This window comes from Phalacrocorax aristotelis, chromosome 4 (assembly GCF_949628215.1).
Source record: "Phalacrocorax aristotelis chromosome 4, bGulAri2.1, whole genome shotgun sequence".
Taxonomy (NCBI): Eukaryota; Metazoa; Chordata; class Aves; order Suliformes; family Phalacrocoracidae; genus Phalacrocorax; species Phalacrocorax aristotelis.
In genome coordinates, this window is record NC_134279.1 from 74745355 (window position 1) to 74772447 (window position 27093).

The 27093-nt window shown below is 36.3% G+C and overlaps 1 protein-coding gene across 1 annotated transcript in view; it reads left to right on the forward strand.

Annotated features, from left to right (window-relative positions):
• POLN (DNA polymerase nu) overlaps positions 1–27093 on the forward strand; it is a 107393-nt gene that overhangs the window by 21298 nt on the left and 59002 nt on the right. The window contains exons 8-16 of the mRNA XM_075092047.1: positions 1240–1300; positions 1485–1549; positions 2370–2453; positions 2894–2983; positions 6064–6120; positions 7194–7259; positions 23892–23949; positions 25494–25571; positions 25981–26095. Coding sequence (XP_074948148.1) covers positions 1240–1300; positions 1485–1549; positions 2370–2453; positions 2894–2983; positions 6064–6120; positions 7194–7259; positions 23892–23949; positions 25494–25571; positions 25981–26095 — 674 coding nt within the window. The remainder of the gene's footprint in view (positions 1–1239; positions 1301–1484; positions 1550–2369; positions 2454–2893; positions 2984–6063; positions 6121–7193; positions 7260–23891; positions 23950–25493; positions 25572–25980; positions 26096–27093) is intronic.

A 27093-nucleotide genomic window follows, 5' to 3' on the forward strand; every position in this document is an offset into this window, starting at 1 on the left:
TTAACTAAATATTTAAATGAAGATTCTAAGAACAGGAAATGTTCAGAATATTGTGACTTTTGGTATTTTAAAGCTATCTGAACCAGTCTAAAAAGTATTAACAGAGTTAAAACAGAGTGTAGCTGGGTTTTTTTCAATGTATTTGTTGGGTACAAGAATTCTCAGCATATCTTTTGCTCTAGGTTGTATTAGCCAAACACTGCTCAAATATTGGAACAGCCTTCCCAGAGAGGTGGATGATGCCCTGAGCCTGTCAGTGTTTGAGGCATTTGGACAATGCCTTTAATAATATACTTTAACTTTTGGCTAGCCCTGAAGCGGTCAGGCAGTTGGACAAGATAGTCATCATAGGTCCTTTCCAAGTGAACCACTTTATTCTATTTTAGCCCTTATTGCACTTCGCAATGTCTCTCAAGAAGCGTTTTAGTCTTAGTGGGTTTTTTTGTGTGTATTTGTTTTCTCACTGTAATCCTATACCTGGAAAAGTGTCAGAATTTAGGGATATGCTCAGGTTCTCATGGAATCCTAGAATCCTCAAATCCTAGGGGTTTTCCTTGAAATTGATGGTAGCAAGTGTAGGGCTTTAGACCGTTAGCTGATGGAGTGTATTAATCTGGATATCTTTAAGTGGCCCAGCAGTATGATGAAACGATCTGTGAAGGAAGGCAACAGGGAAACACCAAAGGCACAGAAACACTGAGAGCCGGGTTACAGGAGGAGTTTTTAGACAAGTGTTGCTGTCCCATTGCTTGAGTGGTTAGAGAAAAAACCAGACTTCCTCTTCTTTGTAACTCAGTTGGGTACATAACCCTATAATTTTTTTATTTTCTTCCTAATGAAAACAAATTTATGAAATCTGAATGGTTGCTTAATTGTTCAAGTGAATAAAGAAAAAAGGGATAACTATGTCTTATTTTAATGGAGCTTGCTCTAAATCTAAACTGTTTAGAAAAATGAAGTGTGTATATTTCTTATTACTATTCCTGTACAAAAATATTATTATTACAAAATGTATTACTATTCCCCACCAAATTAAGTGATAAAGGACTACATTATTTAGATACTATAATTCACACTAAGTAGTATTTCATTACACCAACAGCGTTGTCAAATAAAAAGGGATTATATGGAAAGTGAAATACTGCTTACTGGAAGATAGATCCACAGTATGCTACTACTATATGTTTTAAGATGAAATTTGGCTGGTACTGAAGAATTTATTTTTATCTTGCTTTACAGGTTCAAGGTTTGTGGAAACTATATTGCACATTAGAACTTCCACTTGTCAAAATTCTGGCAGGTATGGAAGTTCAGTTCAAAATATGAATCTTCCCTATATTCACACAGCTGCTGACTATGCTCAAGTAGAACGTTATATCTCAGAGTGCCAAACACGGTCTTAGCATCATAAGAGCTGTGTGTTTTAGTTTGTTTTACAGTTTAAGAAGCATGTACATGTTCTCAGTATATAATTGTATTTACAGTGATGGAAACACACAAAATACATGTGAACAAACAAGAACTGAAAAAAACATCAGAAATTCTGGGGGTAAATTTTATCTTTATTTTTTCTTTTGGAAATTGTATAGCATCATCTTTCTGCTTTTTTTGAGCATAACTGCTTAAAAAGAGGAGGAATCTTTGTTTTGTCGTTTTACATGACAGTTTGGGGTTTCTAGTATTTTTATTATTATAAACATAAGTAATGATGTTTACATTTTAGGATGCTTTCATGTTTGTTTAGGCAAGCAAAAAAGACATTTGCTTCATTAGCAATCTTACCCCGAATTGAGATTGCTTTGCAAAATGCACAGGTCCTTTTGGATTCTATGTTGTAAAGTAAAAATTGTAGCAATGCTTTCTGAACCTACAGTTATCAGTAACCATCTTCCTGAGAAGTGATAATATTTCTATCTCTCTTTGTAAATAAAACCCTCTTTACAACATAAGTGTTCTGATAGTTCTGAGTTTGCCATTTCCTCATTGGTGAAAACAGCTACAATAGAATCGTATTTTGTAGCATAATATCTGACTAGATAATCATAGTGGTCTGACAGGCTATTAATTTACCAGAATAATTTACATGGTTCTGTTTCTTACAGCTCTCCATAGTGTTCAGTAACCTAAATTATTTTCCCACAAATTTTGGTGCTTTTCACTACAGTAAATCCCCTTCCCAGATCACAAAGAAATATAGATTGAAGAGTACATAAGCAATCTACTAATCCAAATGTTGATAGGCAGCAATGATTACACATTATCAAGTAGCCTATTTTTAAAAAGTCCAATATACCCATTAACCTAGGAAATAGCAGATATTGAAGAAAATAATAATGTAAACAGAATAATTCTGATGTACTAATTTATAGTTGCGTCTCAAAGAGCTTGAACAGGAAGCTTACCAAGTTGCTGGAGAACAATTCCTTTTGACCAGCAGTAGTCAACTCAGAGAGGTAATATTTATGCTACTATTATCATGTAAGTTGTAAGTTCTGTAAATTGCTATCGACACAGAAAAACTATAAAGCATTTAAAATTGTCCTTACAACTTCAGAATTATTTTTCTTTTATATTAACTATCTTATTTTCTGATTTTAATGGAGGACATATCAGTTTTTCATAAATCGGGCAATATTGGATAATCTGTATTTGAAAGTATTTGCATAAATTATGCGTTTGATTTTAGTAAGTACGCTACTTGATCAATAGCTCAAAATCTTGATCAAAATCTTTTGATCTTTTCAATTTTGTGTTAGTTCTCTTTGGTACAGTATGCTCTGTTTTCCTTGAAATCTGTTTTCTAGAGTTAAGTTCAGACACCAAATAATTTTCCATTCTGTTTCAGCACTTGAAACACTGAAGCATTTATCTTATGTGTTTTTTCCTACTGTAGATACTATTTGAAAAGTTAAAACTGCATGCACTGTGTGAGAAAGTTCACAGAACTGAAATACAACAACTTGTGTCCACCTCAGAAGTTGTGGTGAGATGGGGAGGGGTTTTAAAACCATCTGCATGATTTAGCAAAACTTCTAAGTTATATTCCAGTATTGTATTAATCACATTTCGTTTATTTCTGCAGGAAATGAAAGTTTCATTCCATGATGGGATAAAACAAACTAGCTACTGAAGCAAAACTTTAGCAATAAACTAGAGTTAAAAACATTAATATATATTATAATAGAAATATATACTTATGTGTATATATAAATATAATAGATAAACTTTAATATATATTATTAGTATATAAATAACAACGAGCATGCATGTATGACCATCTTCCTCAAAGGAGAGAGACTTTCTCACAAGTCAGATTTTGGTTCCTCAGTATGACTGGCTGACTGGGTGAAAGAAACCACTGGCAAAAGAAAAGAACATTAACATAAAATTTGCTGGTGAAGGAAATAGCAACCCAGACTTTCTCTTTGCTATGACGAGATCTGGGCTAAAACCATGTTGTCGTCTTTTTAAGGATGCTTAACTCATTCATTCATGCTAGGAAAGAGGTCTGTGGGAAATTATTTGATACCTGTGGTTTGAAATTGGAGCTGTCACTTCCTTTGTATGGTCCAGTGTTTTACTTGTGTGCATGAATTTTCCTCAGGCTTTTCTTTTTCTCCTCTGTGGAGATGCTTGTCTTTAAGAGCGGTTACAATTGGAGTCAGATCTGCAGAATCTTGATGGAATCATAGAATCTTGTTCTCTTCGAACAATAATGACCAAACAGTTCAGATACTCTGATGCACGTGTACAAGAGGGCGCATGTATCTTCAGGTTCGGTGCAATAAATATTGTGCATATGAAGCTTCTCCAGTTCTTCCTTCAGTTAGTGTTGGAGCAGATAATTTTCAGCAATGCAGATGTTCATATCTGATCCCACACAAGTGCAGAAACCTGACAAATACAGTAGTCTAAAAATTATGAAGTCAAGACCAGACTGCAGACTTTTTGCTAACTTGAGGAAAATGTGGATGCCCCTTCCTTTTCATAGAGTCATAGAATCATTTAGGTTGGAGAAGACCTTTAGGATCATTGAGTCCAACTGTAAACCTAGCACTGTCGAGTCCACCACTAGACCATGCCCCTAAGCACCACATCTGTGTGTCTTTTAAATACCTCCAGGGATGGTGACTCAACCACTTCCCTGGGCAGCCTGTTCCAATGCTTGACCACCCTTTTGGGGAAGAAACTGTTCCTAATATCCAATCTAAACCTCCCCTGGCACAACTTGTGGTCATCTCCTCTTGTCCTATCTCTTGTGACTGGGGAGAAAAGACTGACACCCCCTTCGCTACAACCTCCTTTCAGGTAGTTGTAGGGGAGACCTTATCACTCCCTGAGCCTCCTTTTCTCCACACTAAACCAGCTCAGTTCCCTCAGCCCCTCCCTCAGAAGACCTGCTCTCCAGACCCTTCACCAGCTTTGTTGTCCTTCTCTGGACACGCTCCAGCTCCTTTGTGTAGTGAGGGGCCCAAAATTGAACACAGTATTCGAGGTGCTGCCCCAGCAGTGCAGAGTACAGGGGGATCATTGCTTCCCTGCTCCTGCTGGCCACACTATTGCTGATACAAGCCAGGATGCTGTTGGCCTTCTTGGTTACCTGGGCACACTGCTGGCTCATGTTCAGCCGGCTGCCAACCAACACCCCCAGGTACTTTCTCCACTGGGCAGCTCTCCAGCCACTCCTCCTCAAGCCTGTAGTGTTGCATGGGGTTGTTGTGACCGAAGTGCATGACCTGTCTCTGAGCCATGTTGAGCCTCATGCAGCCTGTTCAGATCCCTCTGCAGAGCCTTCCTACGCTCAAGCACATCAACACTCCCACCCAACTTGGTATCATCTCAAACTTACTGAGGGTGCAGTTGATCTCCTCATCCACATCATTAATAGATCATTTTGTTAAGATAATAATAGTAATTGAATTCCTTCTGAGAAGAAGCCTCTGTGCACCTGTTTCTGATTTATTGCTACAATTGTATTGCTCTAGTTTACATCAGAGTGAAATCAACTCATTGCTGAGAATGGACACCTCTGGGGAAGGTAGAAATGTAGTATTTGCTTCTCATGTGTGAAAAGGGGAACTTCAACTTTTGCGCCAAGTGTCTGAAATACCAGATGTGATCTTTGAGGTAATGTCAACACTCTAACCATAAAAACCATTCGCTACTCAAGAAGGAGGAGGTTTCATAGATCAAATATGTAATCTTGGAGAGTGGCAGAAAGCCTTGGGAGAGATCAATGAAATAGAATGCATGTCATCTTTTTGTGGGAACCTAAAATCTGTTGCAGAAGTCAAAGCAATGCTTCTATCTAGTCCAGAACTTTCATTTCAACAGCTGCTGAGACTTGTTTTTTAGAGAAAAGTAGGCTGAAACCTTCCAGTAGATAAATACTGGATAATTAACATGTTGTCTGTCCTCATAGCAAGAAAAAACCGTATGCTTTTAAATCTCCATTCTGGTATAGTTGGATCTATTTTTCACCCTGAAGTGTTGTAGTTCCAGATATTTTTGTTGTATTTATAAATATTCAATATCTATTTTAATACTTTCATTCTTTTTATTAACGAAATTTTATGGCCATTTACAGTCAATGTAATCACAATATGCTTTATTTTATTACTTCTGGATTTGAGAATTTCCATTTTTCTTGAAGGTCTCCTGGAAATTTTAATAGGGGAGGAACAGGAGAAATTCTCCTGTTGGATTTTGCGTGTGTGTGCATAAATATGTATGTGTGTCAATACGTATTGTTTTGTATGCTTTTATCATATTCTCTCTTGCATTGATGCTGTCTAGCACAAAAAATAAAAAAAGGGCCATGTAGCCAGTGTTTTCAAAGTTGTTGTGGAAAAGTTTTTACGTCTACATGTCTTTTTGCCTCTGTCTGGGACAGGAAGGGAAATAAAATGGGAAGGGGTAATCTCCAGTGTCCCTGCTGAAGGCAGGAAACAGTGAAGTCTTCCTTGGGCCTAGGGTGAGATTGCTTGAAGGATGTTATTCTTTTGCCAGTATTTTGTCCATTCAGCTTTGACAGAAAAGTATTTAATATTCTTTATTTTGCAGCTAAATAAGTTGCAAGATCTCCATCCTTTGCCTAAGATAATTTTAGAATACCGTCAGGTGAGCTGATTTTTTTCACATAATGTAGTTGCACTGCAGCAAAATTAGCAAGAAAGATAACATATTCACAGCTAAATAAACAAAAAACCAAGTGGGCTCTAATGTAAGCTCATTCAAATATTCATTGAAATTTTGAAGTTGTAGGTATTCTTAAGAGTTTTTAAACTTAATGTTTATACTTCTGTATTGTACTATGTTAGATTATAGCTAGCAAAAAACTCTATTGCAAAAACAACTGCAAAACTTCCCTGTTAAATTTGTCTAGTGCTATAAAGCATACTTTTAGGGCAAGATATTTATTTTTTGGGTTTCGAAGAAATACTCTGCAGAAAGTGAAGGAGATAACTATTTATGGTTTGTTTTTTTTTTAAGGTGATGAGCCTCCTGAAAATCCAAAAAGCCTAGTTAGTCCGCTCTCATAGTTAATTTTTGGCTTTTCAGAGGATGAGTTTCCAAGATATTTAAAAAAAAAAAAAAAAAAACAGTGTTAGGTTTTTGTGTAGTTTATTGACCGTGGGCATATATGATATAAAAGAATAAATGTCAATAGTTCATTTACTAGTATTTGCAAAGACTTGGCTTTAGTGTATAACTGAGCACTTACCTAACTTAGGCTAACAGATTAAGCTATTAGTGAGTATACATCCATTATTTACTAAGATAACGCTGGCTTTTTAAAAAAAGTCTACAAAACAATTTAATATGCATTTGGAAATTAAGATCTTTAATTTGAAAAATCTCTTAATTTTAAAAATAAGCATTTATCTAAACTTTCATGTAATTTAGGTTCATAAGATGAAATCAACTTACGTGGATGGACTAAGAACGTGCTTGAGAAAGGTAGAAATATAAAAAGTAGCCTGTAAGATATGGTATTTCAAATTAATCATAAAAGGATTGCAGTGTTTACTGTTTAATAACTTTTATATATAGAAAATTATAAAGGTTTTTAACTATTATTTTGTAGTCCTGATTGCAGTGAGTTTTTCATTACTGGTACTTACATTAAATGAAATTTAGATGTATATTTTAATCCCTTTGGTTTGGGGGATTTTTACTTTACTTGACTACAGGGATTTATTTCCTCTACATGGAATCAGACAGGAACTGTGACTGGCAGACTTTCAGCCAAACATCCAGTAAGTAAGCCTATTAGAAGATTTACATTTTAATTAGCATTAAAAATTAATATTATTTATATAAAATATGTAATTCAACACATGAAATATTTGTTTTCATATGAACCTAGCAGTTGCCATATTGTATGTAAATGGTGGACAGAAAAGGCTTATTAAAAGAGTGTTTTACTCTAGAACATTTATTCTTATGAATATTTCCTGTTATCTGTGGATCAGAATTTAATATTATTACCTGAAGTTTACCTGAAGTAGAGTGGTAGAATTGTGAGCCATGCATGTACCATCTAGACTTCAATTGAATGCTTTGTGATGAATTCCTGGTGTTTGTGAACCACCCCTTGTAAAGGATTGGTGAGCCCTGGAAGGTACCCTGGGGGCTATGGGAAAGAAGGAAGCTCTTTTCTTCTGGAATTTGTCTTCAGGCCTCATAGCAGCGAAGGGCTAAGCTGGCTATGCTGTTGCTCTGGAAGCTTTGCCAGGTGCTTACATGGCTGTGAATCTTGGGCTCTTTGTGCTTCTTCTCTTGTCTTTGGCTATAATGATCTCCGTGTACATGCTTGTGGGTGGAACGTATTTTGTTTGACTTTCTGGACTGCTAAAGGCTCGGGCTATTTTTTTGTCAGAGTGGCCTTTTTAAGGGCATATTCAAATATATCTTATTATGCCATTTTACTTGGAGTTTAAGCAGCATGCTGACCGTTGAAGGGACTGGTGAGGCCTTTTGCATTCCACTTCTGTCACAGCCCATAGCTGCATGGATGACCGTGCAGCACCAGGTGTGGGAGGAGACAGGGTTGCAACTGCTTCAGGGGTTCAAATCAAGGTGTAGGTGGGGGAATAGTAGAAAAGTAGTGACTATCTAGCTGTGGAAATGTTCTGTTTGGTTTAATCATGGCCTTTCTTAGCCTAAGACCTGACCTCTGGCCCTGTGGGAGAAGGGGAATAGGTACAGATGTGGGACTCAGCTCCTGAAGGCTAGAGGGAATCCACGAGGCCGTTGTCCATTTAACTTCTGCTGAAAAGCATTGTCAGTTCTTATCCGTGCAGGTTGGAGTACTGCTTATCTGTCTATGCAGGTACTAGTCTTATCTTCATGGGTACAAATGGTGTTAGAAGTTTTCTGTGGTCTTGGGAGAAAGGCCGTTATCTTCCACAGCTCTACCTAGGATTGAGATGTTAGACATAATGGTTATGGTGTGACCACTTTGCATGGGCTCATGTGGCTCATTGCAAGCCCTGACTGATATGGTGACTTCTGGAGTTCTGAGAGAAACATGTCCCGGGAGGTTCTCATCCTCGCAATACTAGTGACTTGCTTAGCTCTTTTTTTACCTGTCTTCACAGTTCAGTTTTCATTTATATCTTCCTACCCTCATGATACATATTTCCATACAATTTGTCATCAGACAATTTATAGGAAGTGCTTGTGCTTTGTGCTGAGTAAAACACAGCGTCTAGGATTCTCAATTAACAATGGAATGGAGGAGTGTTACTGCTGCTCCCGCTTCTCATGCACCCAGATGGGGGAAGTGATGGGAGAGAATGGAAAAGATGATCATGAAGGTCATAGTTTGCTAAATATTGTGATGTGATGCACGGGCACTTACAAGTCAGAGCTGAACAGACAGCTGTCTTGAACAACCACATACAACACAAGGTGACCTTTGGCCCATCACGCTAAAAATTACATGAAATCTACTGTTCTTAAATGTTGTTTTTCCCCAAAATAATGCTGCTAAATTTAGCATCCAGGGTTGCCTAAGGCTTTCTTTTCCTTATAAGGAAAAACATTGGCATGGCTTTTTTTGTGTGAAATGTTTATGGAACTTATACCATCTGTTTCTGAATAATTTATTGATAAGAAGATATACTGCAGTGCCCAGTCACTTTACGAAGTGTTAAAGGATTGGGAAGATTCTTGCCAGAAATCATAAATACTGTAGATATTTTTGAAGTTACTATGATGTTATGTCAAATTTTAGCTGAATATTTTCTGAGGTATTTTTAACTGTGTTTTAAAATGCTTTCAGGAGTGATTAAAGCAAAAGATAAGTATAAATCAGATAAATTGAGAATTCAAGTAGAAAAAAAAATTCCACTTGCTGCAGTGGTTGTGGGAGATGGGGTTCCAAACAAAGGTTTGTTTCTTTCATTTATTTTGTAAAAATAATGGATCTATTTGTCCTCTTTGTTTTAAGGCATTAAATGGAGTCCAGGAGGGATTTACTTATAGGTTTAAGGCAAAATGGCCAGAGATTAGGTACAGAGCAGGATTTCTTTTTCAGATAAACTCTTCTGTGATCTTCTTTAAGACAAATCCATATCTGGTGTATGGATGATGTATATTTTTGGCTTTATGTGGGTTTTTCTCAATAGATAAGCTTATTCATATGAATTTTTATGAATTCTGTGTTGCAGCAACTTAGAGGGGGTTTCTTGGTAGAACTTTACTGCAGTGGCTCTCCATGTATACATCTATTTTAGTTCAACTGTGCACTCTATTTCTTCTCATTTGATTTATTTTTCTACCATGTGTACTATATAATGTGTGCTGCATAATTAATGCATTTTTCACAAATAACAAAGTGTTATATGATGATATAGTGCATTGTTAAACAGGTACACGTTTGATACTGTAGTCTCCTGCTATAGCATTGTAACTGTCTATTTGCTACTCCATGAGAACCTCCGTATCTGAAACCTAAACATAAATGTAAACCCTAAAATTCTTCAGTCAAATTATTGTGTAATATAACCATAGGCCAGTTATTTTTTCCACTCTGTCATGGATAGCTTATGGCTGTTAGGGGAAGTTATCTAGGTTTATTGTTTGAATATGAATATTTAATTAATTCTGCTATAAATATTAGTCTTGTCTACATTAGGATGCTCCTTTATTATATTGCTCATAGATAACTTTCCTATTAAATACATTTATTACATTCATAAAGACTTGCTTACGTTCTCCAAACCTACCTTGAAATACCACTTTCCAGGCTCTCACCTTTTATAGCAAAACCAAGTCGTGACAGAGGTGGAAAAGCATAAAGCCAATTAAGATCAAGCCTCATTCAGAATGAACAGAGAGAAATCCTAACTGAAGATATAAAGATTGCATGTAATTGGATGTTATAATTTGGTTTAAGGTGTAAACTCCAGTGCTAGAAGGTGATATTCTGTATTAAGGTTTCTTTCCTCTAGGCTCCTGCAGCAGAGAGAACTGAAATGAGTTTACACTTGTATACTTCAGAACATGTTTGTATCATTAAACTAAAGAGCATAAAGTGGTGGGCTTCAGGGAGCATTTTCTTTCTTCTAGCAACAAAATGTTATGTGGAAGATAAATAAAATTTTTTATCTTCTCAGGCCAAGTAAAAAAAAAAATAAAAGCATTCCTATTTCTCTCCAGGGAACATGCTTTTACCAGCTTGTCCAAAAAGGCAAAGAAATAAAATAATTTAACCTGTCAATCAAAGAAGCATGTTAGCTTTTAATTCGGAAAGCAGGAATGTATTTGAAAGAGAAACTAATTAGGGTATGTTGAATGTTAATGTGCTCAAAGAAGGACCATAAAAAACCTGAAATATTGAATATACTTCAGTCTCTCCAACAGACATAAGTAATATTTTCTGATAGTGAATACATGATAGAGAATTGCATGCTTGTTTATTAGAAAATGTGTTACTAATAGTGTTTGGAATATGAATAATAAATTACCTGTCTGATTTTCATTTTAATGGGAGAGACAATCTCTTGAAGTAGAGACCCCTCAGAGCAATTGCCATCAAAAATGAGACTGTTCTGTCAATCAACTTAGCAAACCAGTTTGCAGAAATGAACCAATGCCTTGGCTGCTTTTGAAACTGCACTATAGGAATACAGTTTTTATAAACTTGTGTTCATACACTGTCCTACTGAAATGAATGTTGACTTAAAATTGACAGACAGTATGGGTCTTATTTGCATTGATCTTTCTTCAGTGTGTGTTTATTGGAAAGCACCGGGGATAGAGACAAGTCAGATGTATTACAGCTTCACATAAAACTTCTTGTCAAAAGTCTTCTATGTCATCTAGGCTAACAAAATCATTTTTAGGTAAGCATGCTCTGGTGTGGGCTTCACTAAAATAACGGTGAGCTGTCTGAACAGAGATGAAAATGTCTATGCGTTTTTTCAGACCTTTGCATCAAAGCAATTTAGTATCATATTTTCTAGTCAGTACAAATAAGTATCACTCAGATGAGCTGATACACTCTTAGAGAAAGTCAGAGCACACATGCCATTTGTTATGGTTGGTCTGTGTTCTTTGAGTATCTCTTGCACTCAGAACATATTTTTGTGCCAAGTTTCTTTTCAGTATATTTATTCCAATACTCTTGAGTCATATACTGATTATGACTTCACTAACGGCACTAAAATAGTATCTCATTTTGTGAGTATTTCGAGTTTTGATGTTTTTACAATCTCTTGTTATTGCTTTATTTTTCACAAGTATATTTTAGTGCAGGCTCCAGCATTTAAAGAAAACGCATTTACAGCATTGGAGACAGAAACTCTCCATTTCTTCTCTTTCTTCGTCACTCAACACAGCTTTTATTTTATTACAGGGAAATTTTACTTAAAAATGAGTGAATGAGCATGTTGACAAGACTTTAGTTCAATTGCATTCATGATTTACACTACATTAACATTACAATAGGATGTGCTTAACTATTGGTGTGACAGCTACAGTGTGAAAAGTCGCTGTTAGTCATATCATAACAGTAATGTCTGATGCTCCAGAACATCATTATGCTGATTTAATGTCCAAATGCAGAACTACGGTTTCTGTATCATAGACCGTTGTTGTCTTAACATCTTGAGTACATACAGTATCCTTTTCTATGGTATATGGATGTCTTTGGCATTCTCTGTAGTAATACTCCTGATTTGTATAAATTCATAGTCTCATGGTGAGTGTGGTGTATCCAGTAAATTACTGTTTTATAGCAAAATGTTTTCCATTTGGCTCGGTAAACCTTGGAGCATCATTTGGGCTGTAATTCTGTAGTAACAAGAGCAGTTCAATGATGTGTATAACTTCTCTTCTATTTGGGATTATCTTTGTATGTATAATTGTCCTTTGTTATTTAAAGAAAGATAATGTGTAGCCAGTATAAATCTGTTTCTATGCAGTAATCAACAACCAAAATGCTTGCATTTTATTTACGCATGATAAGATAGGGAGTCTGTCATTATTTCTTCAACAAACTAAACATAAGCACAGAAATATATAGAGTGGCTAAAATTAACAGCTCAAAAATGAAAGATTTTATGCAACTCAGAATAATACTGGCTACAGTATTTTTAGCACATTATGCAATATTGACTGTGGAGGCTGAATTCCTCCTTCACTCTCCTTTAGTTTCTGGCAAAGAGCTCCTCAGAGATGCTTAGACTTGTAGAAATGGAGGGGAAAAAAGTTCCTGTAAAATTTTTGTGTGCTAGAGAGACAATGGCACTGCTTGCTTCTGCTTGTTTCATTAAAATTCGAAGATAATACATAGCACATCAAAATGTAGTAATTAAATTGTCAGCACCTGAGTGCCTACTGCTGTTGAGTGGCCTTTGTTAAGGTAGTTGGTTATATGCTGATTCATTTTATCCTTTGAATGGCCTTTGCCAGAGATGTTTTGGGAATGCTGCAGGTAGAAGCCAAAACTAGGCACTTACCATGCTTTAGAAATCCATGTTGGAATATAGCTAGTGCTACCACCAGGTCATTTTTTCTCTAATATGAATGTGACGGGAGCACATAGCTAACAAGAAACAAAATTAGCGTCATCTTTGATCAAAACAAGTTGGTTTTTTAGCTGTGTAGCTTTCATACCTTACAAATTGAAAGGTGTTTTAAAGTGAAGTAATTATAGTAATATCTGTTGTTTAGAGTATTCTGTTACAGAAGTTAATCTATACAGTGAGTCGTGTCTCTTGGAATTTTATTAAGTCTGATTCCATGTAATTTTAGAATAGTTTAAGAGCAATGTTAGCATTGTATTTTGGTTGCAAGAAACTAGTTTATCACAATCTACATTTTTCCCATTGTTTATCCATACAAATTTCAACTTCTGGCTAAGCAGTTTTGTTATGCTTGAGACTGGCATATGTTAGCATCCCCTGAAGTCTCCATGTGGTCACAGTCGTCGTGCCTCTGTACTGAGGAGTTTAATAGAGCGCGTTTCCTACTGAGTTCATTTTCACTGTCCTCATCCATAACAGTTGCTCACATTGAATCTTCAGCAATGTGCAGAAACGCATGTATGATCTTTATATTAGTTTAAATATTTGTGTGCCTGTTTGCTATGAAGTTGTCTGTTGGTATCTCTTGTGAGTTGATTGACATTTTAGAAATTGCACTTGAAGATTTTTTTTTTTCTTCATAGGAAGTATTCCATTAGTGGGACTTCTAGATATCCACTTTCAGAAAATACTCAGAGCTTAGAGACTTATGTTCTAAAAGGACTATTTTAAAAAAATACTCAGGCATACGAATTATGTCTTGTCTTACAAGCTCTCAAAATTGAGAGGTGTTAGCATAATCCTCTAATGGCTGAATTCCTTTTTGCAAGGACAAAAAAACCAAAAAGTCTAATTCTGATCTCAGCATAGGTTTCATTATGTTTTAACATAACAAAAATATTTAAAGTTTATTTTGCTATACAGTGTTCCTTTACTGTATATTGTTCTCCCATTCTGTGTGTCAGTCAGCAAAAATTACTTCAAAAAACGTTGAGAGTTCTGACAAGAGAAAAAAAGGAGAGAGAAATGAAGAATGATAAAAAGAGAATGTATTATAGGGGAAGATCAAAAGTTAGGTAGAGCAGTAGAGACTTCTTGTCTTGGATGGTCCAGTTTTCAGGCAGTACTGATTTTCCAAATCTTTGTCATTGGCATCCCAAAGAATTTAATGAAAATTATCTCTGTGGCTCTACATCCCTATTACATTCATCTTTCTCTGCTGACAGTCCTTTTTTTCCTGTATCAATGAGTGAAAAATTTGCCAATTCTTTATTTGCTCAGCATCCTTTCATAAAGCCTCAAGAAATCTCACCCAGAGTTTTGAAGATGGATGCACTCGCTCGGGTTTGGAACAAGAACAACAACAAAAAAGTAGTGGCTTGTGTAAGGGTCACTGACGATAGAAAGGACACAGGTCATCTTGCTGGCTCCCATGTGGCCTTGTTCTTAGTTCTCCCATCCTAACATGATCATCTGCTGGTTGTGCCTTAGGAACTTATAGTTAAGGACCTCTTCTATCAAATCAAGAACTGTCCTTTCCTTACTGTAAGCAAAGAAACAAACATTGGTTACTTAAGTTTCCTTTAACTCCTTCAATCAGCATCCTGTTCAGTCTTTTGTAGCCTTTGAAGAGGAATTCCCTGCTAACATATGCTCAGTAAATTTTTCAGTATGTGGAACAATCTTGTTTCAGATGCTAAATTTTACCCTTTCATAAAACAACTCTTACATCTTTTCTTTAGAAAGTAAATTCCTCCAGTCTGGAAATCTTGCCTTTTTTCATGTGTTTAAAGGTCTAGTGTTTGTACCTTTGGGCAATATTTCCTTGACACTGTTTACTTTAAGGCTATAATATACAGCTAATATTCAACTAATACAATATTTACTAGCTCCAACTGCCACTCAAAGGATTGTTATCTCTATGCCTTAGCCCTGTTTTTTCACCAAAACCAAAACTTCTTCTTGAAGTTCATTTCAGAGTTTAATAGCCTCCTGTATTAATGAATATAAGTTTGACAGAGCTTATGTTCTGAGCATACTTTTGTTTCAGGAAAATGAAATAAGTAATTAAATTTAGTCAGTTTATATCTGGGAAACAAAAGCAGTCTTTGTCTCTTTTAAAGATGCGTAGAGCTGCATGTATACAAACTCGCTTGCTGTGCAAAGGTTAGTAATCTGTCAGTATATAAATACACATTGGGGCTGAACCCATGACAAAATAATTTGTCACAGAACATGTCAAATCAATGTTAGTGAAATCTAAATATTTTTTGTTATTTTAAAAATCACTTGTTGAATCTTTTCTCATATGCTGCTACAACGTTATTACTTGAGGTCATTGCCAGGTGTACATTTCAAAACATATGGCAGAAAGAGGATTAGTCATAGGAAATGAAATACACTATTCTTATGGCCAAATCTCTAAAGTAAGAAGTTGTTGTTTTTGATTGCCCTTCTTCCTTTGTATTCACTTTGAAAGCTGCCTAAGCTTGTGGGAAGGTGATGAATTACTAAATCTCCCACTTGATAATTCTGTGCTGCTGGCTAAGGCAAGAGGGGAGCACATTACCTTTGAATGATTATTCACTGCTAAAGAAAGTAACTAGTACCAAAAATTAAGTAAAACTTTACCAGAAGTCTGTATGATTCTGTGTTTTTTGACAAGGAAAATAGATGTCTCTTAATTTTTAACTAGCCACTAGGTGGCAATTGCAGACAAGTCAAGATTTGCTTAGAAATGCATGTACGCATACATACCATGCTGGTATTGCTATGGTGGCCTTGTTCATTTTCATGTTTTCTCTCTTTATTGAGCTACTTGCTGTATTTTGAAAATCAGATCTTCAGACTATCTTGAAATTGTCTTACATAGAAGTCCCAGAAAATAACTGTGTATTCCTTTACAATAATAAATAAATGCTGCTATGGACAATAATTAAATACAGCAATTTTTCCAAAAGTGAAGTAATGAAGGGTTTTTTCTTTATTTCTGCTGTGTAATTTCTCATAAGTGAGTTACCACCAACTTTGGAGGTGCCAGACAAATTGAGTGAATTTGATGTTGTGAATGCCTTCAGGATTCAAAGTCTTGTTCTGCATTGCGAGAATACTGCTTTGGGCACTGTACGGTTTTCCTCGCTATTTCTCCAGCAGCTTTGGCCTTTAACAAAGGAGCAGGCAGAATGTTGACAGTTAAGGAAGTAGCTCACTGAACCTGTGCTTATATTTCTTCTCAAATTGATTAACTGAGCAATGAGAGCACAATTTATCAATAGGTGCAGTCCCATGCAGAGCAAGAAAAGACAACTGAAAAAGAAGGAAAAGGAGTGAAAATTTTGAAGAAGCAGATGAACAAGGGGGTGGGGTGGGAATCACTATGAGAATAAAAAGAAAAAAGTAATTAGAGATATAGAATATAAAACTCAACGGATTTGTCATCTCTGTCTATTATCATTGTAATGAAGTCTGGACATACAGACCAAAGTATTACTTCTGTTCCAAAAGTAGTGTAATGCAAGTCATCAAACAGATGCCATGAATTTAAAAGCTTACTTTGTGTTTACCTTTGTAGAGCTGAGCTCTTGTTCAAAGAGGACAGCTGTGGCCTAATTGTTTTCATAAACTTTCTGGAGAAGAAGATACTAAGAGAAACTCCAGAAACTTTTGGACTTATAATGCTTCAGTTTCTGCCAGAGTGCTACACGTCATGAGATAAACTAGAATTTGCTGCTCTGAACTTTTTTCAAACAGAAGAGAAAAAACTGTGTTTTTCTCAAGTATTAAGAAATAATTGATTTCTTGAAGCAAGAGCTATTAAAATAATTAAATCTGACAAGTTCACAGTCCTAGTAAATATTATTTCTTATAAGAAATGCAACTAGTTTTTGCTATTTGCTGGCATTGGTAGCCACAGTAAAACAATATGTAGTTCCTTTATTGTCTTTATTTTGCTTGAGTGTTTGGCACTATGCCTCACTGTAAGAGTGGGTGGATTAGTCGCCACATCAAAGGATCTGTACCTTATAACTTTACCTGGTCTAACTGCTTCTTTATATCTGTTCAGTCTAACTCCTTGGCTGTTTTTCATCTTCCCTTGTGACACATCTATGCTGTATACATTTATGAATGGACACTCTTTATTTCAGTAGTAAGTTTTATCTCTGTTCTTATTTTTCAATAAGTCCTTAGGTCAGTGCAGGAATTAATCAGAATCAAATGTCCATAGAATAGCCTGCAGCCACGTCCACACGTTCCCATCTATTTCAATAACTTACTGTTGGGTTTTCTTCTGTTATCCTCCCTGCAGTTTATAGGTCTTCAGACAGACATATTCCAGAAATATTTAGAAATGCAGATCTGAGCAGTTAGTGGATTAATGAGCCATTTTCTAGTAAAAAAAATTAATATATGTATGGCTATAGATGCCTTGGTATACATATATAGACATCTATTTCTAGGGAGTTACTGGCGTTGACTGAGGTTATTTGCTCAAAAAAATAGCTATGTTTGCTACTGCAAATGTATACGGAGAGGAAGAGAGAGGCATGGTTAGATGAATCAATATAAGTAACTGAAAGGGGAATTTAACATAAGAAGTATGATCAACAGCCCTACTTGACATAGAGTAAAAAATAATTAAAATTTACCACCAGCCTCTGTGATTAGGTCATCTAACTATACTGACTTCAAAGGTAATTTATCCAGTATATATCTGTATCCTGTAATCCTTTGAAAGAACCAAAATAACGTACCAGTTTTTAATCTAGGGAGGAATCAAAAACTCAATTCCAAATGTAGATGTAGAACTTTGGATACAAAAAATGGAAAGTTCAACAGAAAGTGCAAATTATTGAGAATTAACTCATGAAACTGGGAACTCAATATTATTTGTTGGATTTTGATTAGGTTTTGTTTTCACTGATAATTCTACTCTTCTTTGATACAATGACTTTCCTTATGGATTAGAGTAACCTTTTTGCAAGGCCTGAATGCTTTACGAGAAAGCTGTGCTTGTGAGGTTCTAACAGAGACATCGAGCCTCAGACATTCTGAGCCTCCTTGCTGCAGTGAAGCCTGTCATTGATTCTGAATGGCTCTGTATATAGATGCTAACAGCATGAGCAAGGATCTATGCTGTCTTCACCTGAAACAACAGACAAAAGTAGAACAACTTGTAAAAGAGGTATTTTCAGAACCAATAAAACACTGGAATAAGGAATGCATCAGGGTCATCAGTCAGGATGGACAATAGTGGCAAAAAAATCAGATTATGGAGGTAGGAGGAAAGAAATCAGCAGTCTGTTTTTTCAACATGTACAGTTTAATGTAGTGTTCCTAGTGAGATATTTTTTTCTGCCATGCCTATGCTCCCTGCTTTTCCGGCATGATGGTTTCTGAAGAGTTTAACTAAAAAACAGTGATCCAACATATGTCTAGATGCTGGGAAAATGTGTTAGGTAAAGTGAAGTTGTTAAAGAGGTGATGAATTGATGGAGTGCTAACCCCTTGTGTGGCAGGTCCACTGCCAAAGAAAGGAGTCAGCTTTGAACACCCAAGAAAACAAAAGCCAGTCTGCTTTTATCATACCCAAAGTGACTTCAGTGCACATCAGATTTAGTGGTTTTTTTTCTTTAAATTTTGTAATACAGTTATGAAACCTAAATCTTTCATCTTTTAATGCTTGTGGGGGGAAGGGTTTCACTGGCAACAAAAAGGTGGAAAAGAAAAGGATACATTTGTAGGGGTGTGGGGTTTTTTCAGCTTTCTACCAGTCATGACCTGAGATTGAGCAAGGCTCAGAGCCAGGTCCTGCACTTCAGTCACAACAACCCCATGCAACACTATAGGCTTGAGGAGGAGTGGCTGGAGAGCTGCCCAGAGGAGGAGGACCTGGGGGTGTTGGTTGGCAGCCGGCTGAACATGAGCCAGCAGTGTGCCCAGGTAACCAAGAAGGCCAACAGCATCCTGGCTTGTATCAGCAATAGTGTGGCCAGCAGGAGCAGGGAAGCAATGATCCCCCTGTACTCTGCACTGCTGGGGCAGCACCTCGAATACTGTGTTCAATTTTGGGCCCCTCACTACACAAAGGAGCTGGAGCGTGTCCAGAGAAGGACAACAAAGCTGGTGAAGGGTCTGGAGAGCAGGTCTTCTGAGGGAGGGGCTGAGGGAACTGAGCTGGTTTAGTGTGGAGAAAAGGAGGCTCAGGGAGTGATAAGGTCTCCCCTACAACTACCTGAAAGGAGGTTGTAGCGAAGGGGGTGTCAGTCTTTTCTCCCCAGTCACAAGAGATAGGACAAGAGGAGATGACCACAAGTTGTGCCAGGGGAGGTTTAGATTGGATATTAGGAACAGTTTCTTCCCCAAAAGGGTGGTCAAGCATTGGAACAGGCTGCCCAGGGAAGTGGTTGAGTCACCATCCCTGGAGGTATTTAAAAGACACACAGATGTGGTGCTTAGGGGCATGGTCTAGTGGTGGACTCGACAGTGCTAGGATTACAGTTGGACTCAATGATCCTAAAGGTCTTCTCCAACCTAAATGATTCTATGATTCCATGAAAACCATAAAAAATGAAACTTTGCATTTATACAATCAAGTAGTTCTTACTAATTGTGTTGCAGGTTTACCAGTTTTATTCATGAAGCTTGGATGTACATTTTTGCACGCATTTTTCATAACCAAGTCAATACAATTCTTTTTCTTGGAGCTTGAATTTTAAGACATGATATACCATTTGACTACAGTTTCTGCAAAATGTTTGTCTTTAATCCTTGAATTTTAAAGTTATGCTACAAGCATACTTTATGTATTATTTTCATTTTATATATATATGTATAAAAGTGGGTGTATATAAATATTTTTTTTCAATTGCTTGGGAATGAAACCAGAGTCTTTCTGTGGCTTTCCACTGCCTCATACCATTGAAGACTTCAATGCTGTCTCAGCCAGAGAAGGCAATAGGTTGGCACTGGGATACATAGATCAATGAATTGCAGTGATGTTATAAAAACAGAATCAGAATTACAGGGTAGTTGAGCTTGGACAGGACTACTAGAGATTGTCTAGTCCAACCCCTCCTGTTCAACACAGGGTCCACTAGAGCAGGTTTCTTGGGACCATGTCTAGTTGGGGTTTGAATATCTCCAGGGATAGAGGCTTTACAACCTTTCTGTGCAACCTGTTCCAATGTTTGACCACTGTCACAGTAGCAAAGTTTTTTTGTATGTTTAAGTGGAATTTCCTGTAATTGTTTGTGACCACTGCCTCTTGTCCTGTCATTAGGCACCACTGAGAAGAATCTAGCTCCATCTTTACATCCTCCCATCAGGCATTCTGAGCAGAGGGGAAGGAGGATCACCTCTCTTGACTTCCTGGTTGACCCTCTTACTGATGCAGCCTAGGATGCTGTTGGCCTTCCTAGGTACAAAGGCTCATTGCTGGTTCACGTTCAACTGTTTGTCACCAGGATCCACAGGTCCTTTTCTGCAAAGCTGCTTTCCAGACTGTGAACTATGAGATCCTGATAGCCCATTTCTCCAGACTCTTGAGGTCCCTCTGAACTGCAGAGCAGCCATCTGATGTATCAGCCACTCCTCCCAGTTTTGGATTGTCTGCCATCTTGCTGAGGTTGCACTCAGTCTGGTTATCCAGGTCATTAATGGAGGTGTTGAGCAGTGTTGGCCACAGGGGTACTCCACTAGCACGTAGTCTCCAGCTGGTCCTTGTGCCACTCATCAAAATCATTTGAACCTGGCAGTTCAACCAGTTTTCAGTCCACCTCACTGTCCATTTACCTAGCTTGTATTTCATCAGCCTGTCTATAAGGCTTTTATGAGAGTTTATTCTGAAAGCTGTGCTAAAGTCAAGGTAAACAACATCTGCTGCTCTCCCTTCATCCACTGAGATAGTCACTTCGTCACAGAAGGCTATCATTGGTTAAGCACGATTTCCCCTTTGTAAATCCATGCTGACTACCCCAGATCATCTTCTTGACTTTAATATGTTTGCAAATGTTTTCCAGGATTATTTGCTCCATTGCCTTCCCAGGAATGGAGGAGAGGCTGATTGGCCTGTAGTTCTCTGCATCCTTCTTCTTGCCCTCCTGGAAGAAAGGAGTGACACTTGCTTTCTTCCAGCACTCAGGAATGTCTCTTGATCATCACAGCATTTCAAACACAATTGAAACTGGAACCTTGGCTTCATCTATCCTTCTGTCCTCTGGAAATGAATTTTGGAATATAGTGTTGGGGTTTGGTTTTTTTATTTTTTAACCAATGCTAGGGTTCTTTTATAAGCATCCACTAGAATAGCTTGATTTTTTCTCCTTTCACTCAGAGACAATGAAAAGAAGTATTAGTAGTTACCTCTCACAACCAGCTTTTCCGTCACACTGTTTCAAGTATATTCCTTCTTGTCAGAGCATAATTGTTCAGAGAATGCATTTTTGTTTCTCTAACTTCTAACAAGATGTGGATGCCCTTTTCTAACAATAAGGGATAACAGTCACATCTCAGATTGGATCTGTGAAGGTCTTGCAGAAATATACTTGAAATAAATACATAAAAGCAAACATACAGGCTGTATTATGTAGTCCAAGGTGGTGATTGCCATTTACCAAAGCTGCATCAATCTTCCACTTTTGATACAGTAAAACTGTCACTTAATTTTCAACTCAGACAGAGGAAGGCCTTCCATTTGGAAGAGTTCTGAGGTTGTCTCCTTATTTCTCCATTCTTTAAAATATCTAAAGTAAATTTATCTAATCAAATTTGATAATCTAAATCTTAGAATACATCATCTCCAGGGGAATCTTAGGTCAACTTGTTGTACCTGTGTGCCATATACAGAGAGGTTGAACTACCCACTGGAGATTCCTGTCTTTGTCTACTGACTATAGAGGGCTTCTAAACAGCTAGTTTAGACAAATGACTAGCCTAAAGATGTCTAAAATTAGATGGGAGCAATTTATTAAACTATTTCAATAGCTTAAAGATGAATATTACCACTTTCATGTTTCTTGAGTTACTTCTTTTCAGGAGATTTATTCAGTGTATGAGTTGTTAACTAATTTACAAGTGAAATTACGTTTTGCACTTGCAATTACTAGTGTTTTTCAGAATTATTAGTAACACTTCTAAAGTCGCATTAAAAGCAGACTTTCTGCGTATCCTGTCAGTGAAAGCAAGATGGCAATATAGTGATTTATTTTTACCATTGTAGACAGGTTTTGAAATAGTTTTTATTTATTTCACTTTGTTTAGGATTTTGAAGCTAACAAGTTAAGCAACAATGATCAGTGAAAGTAACTATAAACAACTCATTAACCTATGCTGGAGGTTATCTTATTAAGTGCATGTCAATACCAGTCTAAAACCCAATGAAAAGTCTATACAATGTTCTCTACCATTAAAATGATTCAAGCCAGAATTAAAATATTGTGATTTTGTTTTTGAAATGTAAAGTTAAGCTCCCACATTCATGTCCAGCTACATAATAAAGGACTTAATTTTCTAAACCTCTGAGGATCTACTAGCTTCCATGGCCACTTAAACTGCATATTATTCATACGAAGAAGCACTGATCCTCCCCAACTTGTTATTGATAGAAATCAATCATTTTGTGCACAGGTCAAATAACCACTTATTTCAAAATATGGTTAATAGCATTAGAATAGGCATTGACACAACTGTATTTCTGAATGTTTATAGAAACTGAAGAATAAAATATTAAAGACGACAAGTGTTTCTTCTGGGTCAAACTTCATTTTGATGGGCAGAGAGCAGTGTTCCAAGTTTACCCATGCTGTGAAAATATTATGTATATGATATGGTAGTTTCCTATCTCCCTCTTTCTGTGTGGTGCTGTGGCGGGTGTTCAACTTTAACACATTTAATTGCAGATATTTAAGAGTGATAGACTAGAAATTATACTGCTCTGTTTTGGGGCTTTTATTCTTTTACTTCTGCTTTAAATTTCAGTAGCTTTTGCAGTCTGATTACATCCCTCTTAAGTTTAAAATAACAATTTTGAGTTCAAAATTACAGGGAAAATGATCATTCTGATTTGGAAATTATATAGCACTATTCCCATCTCCTGAATTCACAGTATTACATAATATTAGTATGTTCATCTAATTCCTGAACCACTCTCAAATTAATTGTGTGGAATTACAAAAATTGAGCTTGATATGCGTTAGCTCTTGTCATGTGTTACCTTTCTAGATGAAGAAGCATAATGACATAAAATAACAGAAGGAAGCTATAATGTGTCATCTTTCATGCTTTGCTGGAGGTGTATGAACCCAGATCTTTAAAGAAAAGATCTTCTGTTATTCCTAGACCTGCATGTTTGTTGATAAACTTAGTTCTCACTTTTAACCTTGACTGATGTGCTGTAGATAACAAAGAGCTCCTTTTTTATTTTGTCATGCATTTCAAAAAAGTGGGAGTAGATACTAGAAAATTTTCTAGAGGCTGAAGAAGACTCTGTTCCCTTAGCTTAAGGCAGGGTGCGTATACATTGTTTTATTGAAAGTAATGCGCCGTACTTAAAAAAATTGTTTTTATTGAGTTGCTAATTGTGTCCTATGGTGCATCCAGAGGTTAGGATTTGGAAAGGCTGCCAGTGAGAAATGGTTCTTACAAGCTTCCAATTTTCAAGACAGAGCAAATATTCAAAAGCATCTATAGTTACGGAAGTGTGAAAATCCATTTGAAAGGCAAAGTGGTTAATTTTATTTATTATAAGAGAAAAACTTGTTGGCATTAGTATCACTATGTTCTTATGCTGCTTATAAACTGTTCATAAACATGTTTTCATAAACTTTAACCTACTAACATTTTTATTCTTATTCGTAGAACATTCAAGGTATCTCTAAACATCCAGTTAGAATTACAAAGAAACAGTACATAAAAGGTGAACTCTTTTTTTATTAACATGAAAAGGCAATTTTATCTAATTATTTTACTGAGTTATATTGTCTTTTAAAGCAAACAATAGCTCCAGCATTAAAGAGTAGAATAGACTATTGATGATTAGTTATACATTATCATTTAAACCAATTACTTTTTGCTCATTCTTCCTGCAAAGATTTGCTGTTTCAGCACTCATTTAAATAGTCACAAACTTTTAGATTTTCTTTTTTTTGTTTCCCTTGGTATCTCACTGTTCTTATTTTCCAGATGTAATTATGCATCTTAACTCCATTAAATATCCTAGGGATGATTTTGCGTGCATTCAGCTTGTAAGGCTTTTTTTGAGGAGATGTTAAAGCTGAGTCATTTTAATCAAACCCACAACTAAACACCAATAGTTAGTCAGGTGTGTAATTTCTGATAACAGAACAGACTTAAGGCACATGATTCAGAGAGGATCAAAGTAAAGTCTAGAAAAGCATGACCCAAGTGATAGAGAAACCCACAATAGTAGGCTCAAATATAAGAGAGAGATTTGCCAACATAAACTCTCCTCGAATGCATACCGCTGTAGATGGGAAATGATGCTCCTTTGTTGCACTTATTTCTCAGATAAGGGCAGGCTTGCCTTTCCACAGCCATTCACTCTCTGTGTTTGAAATAATACAGATCATAAAACAGGAGTCTACTGAAGACAATGTAAAACTTTGACAGAAGTTTTATCTACCTTGTTCATTTTTAGAAGTATTTTTAAAAAGTTATTATTAAAAAATGTGTGAGCAGTGGCTGTGTAAACCTGAGCTGACACGCAGAACTATGGCACATAGGCCTTTCTGGAAACAGTCCAATGAATTTTGTTGACAATCTTATAAAATGTGCTTCTCAAAAATATATTTCTACGTTTTTTCATTCCTGTATCAAGCCACACTTAATTCACTTTTATGCTGATCAGACTAATTCTGTTGTATTTCAACCCACCATCCCTTTCTACACCAAGGCAAGTGGTATTCCCAGGATGCACTGAGCTCATAATACCTTGTCAGTGCACGTTATTGCTTTATGATATTACAGGGGATTTCTGTCATTAGAATTTGGATGCCTATATCAACTGTATGTTCTCAATATTGTATTCCCCTACCACCTGTAACTCAGAATTTTGTTATTAATAAATTGCTGCTGCATGTTCAAAGATAAGAATTTATTTTCTAGTTCATCTCTCTAGAACCTTCTTTATCTTCCTTTATTAAGTGATCTGTGAATAATGTTAGTTAATGTAGATATTTGTTACCTAGTGTTTTGAGAAGGGTTTGGTTTTGAAAAAGGAGAAGTAAGTGGTACTGCAAGGATGGCAGAGGTAAAGGTGTTGTACATGGCTGATAGAGTAAAACAATTGTGATGCTGGTAGTTGGTGCTCTGCTAGGTTCCTTATATTGCCATTTGTGTGGTTTTAGTTTGTGTTTGGTATGTCATTTACAACCTCCTATGGTTTGCAACATGGTATTTTTGGTCTGGGGTTTGGGACCTAAATATCTGTCTTCTCTCTAGGAAAAGAAGAAGAAATAGTAACTATTTCCCCAAGAACATTGTTTGTTTCAAAAAAAGGATATACGTTTTTAGCAGCAGGTAAGATATATGTATTATTATTCTCATACATACTAATGCTAGCAGCTCTCCTTTGGATGACATTATATTCTACAAGGCTGTCAAATCCCTTCGTATCAATTAATATTGTTACATGATGTATAATCCTTAGTGTGCTTTGGAAGTAGGTGATATGTAAGCCTTGTCAGTAGAAACAAAGAGCTAGTAAGATTACTTGACACCTGAAGATAATGAAGGAATCGGACACCTTGTGATCCATAGCTGGAATATAACTTCTTCAGGATGCGCTTTTTACAGGCATCTGTTTTTTCTGAGTGTGAGGAAATGACTGAATAGTCCAGACTTCCATTTTAATCTGTGATCGTTTGCTTAAAATGCAAGATGTTTGTATTTTAGAGCAATAGGTTTGTATTAACACTCTGTTGTCTAGATTTTTCCCATATTGAGTTAAGGATCCTTGCTGACTTATCATCTGAACCAGAACTTTTGAAACTGTTCCAAGAACCTGAAACCACTGATATCTTTTCCACACTGGCTTCTCAGTGGTAAGAGTAAATGTTGCTGCTTTTTTGATAGTAATTCGACAAATAACTATTGCATTACTGCATAGTGATAATGAAAGACAGTATTTTGCAACAGTGTCTATTGTTAATACTGTTCTAACACCATGAGTTATAATTCCTTTCTGTCTTTCTGAGCCTTTTCTTCTCCACTGTGGTAATTACCATTTGTCAAAACGTTGGAATCCAACTGACCAGTATGACCCTTGTGATTAAGCTGGTGCAATAATATATTGTGAATAGTGCATGCTGATAACCTCCTCACTGTATTATTGTTCACTAATTCTTTTTAAAAATGCAGAGCAGAAGTTAAGTATCTGAAAAATTGCAGAACAACTTTTCTCAGTAAAAACATTTTGGAAACGTGCTTGGTTATCCAGTAGAAGTATTGGAATCAAACTACATATGTATAAGAAACAGAGACTAGAGCTCATGGGATTCCTTTGAACTCATAGGGTTAAATGGTTCCATCTGTTGATGGATGATGTGATACTTGCAAAAGTGATACTTCAGTACTTGAAAAAAAAATATTTTTTTATCTCCAGATTATTATTTACTGATCTCTTCAGCATGCAGATCAAAAGATTAACTATCAGAAAAGATGCAATATTAGTCACTTAAGTGTTTGAAGGTATTTCTGATTACTGTTTGTATCATGGTTGTGCCTAAAAATCTTACTTGGGACTGGAAGTCCCCTTATACTCAGAGATGCACAAACATTCAATAAGTGACAGGATAGATGTCAAGAAGCTTACAGTTTAAACAGATAAGTCAGAAAAAGATTTAATAAAATGCTATAACATATAAGCGCTTTGAACAGAATGATGTCCTGTAAACATAATGAAATTTTTATATTTTCTCTTTGTTCCCCTCTCTCTCTTTTAATCTTTTATCTCCATTTTTTTGTTGGAAAATTGTTAGCTGAAAGTGAAAGCAAAAACAGATATGATGAATTCACCAGTCCTGATCTAGCTCAATTCCTA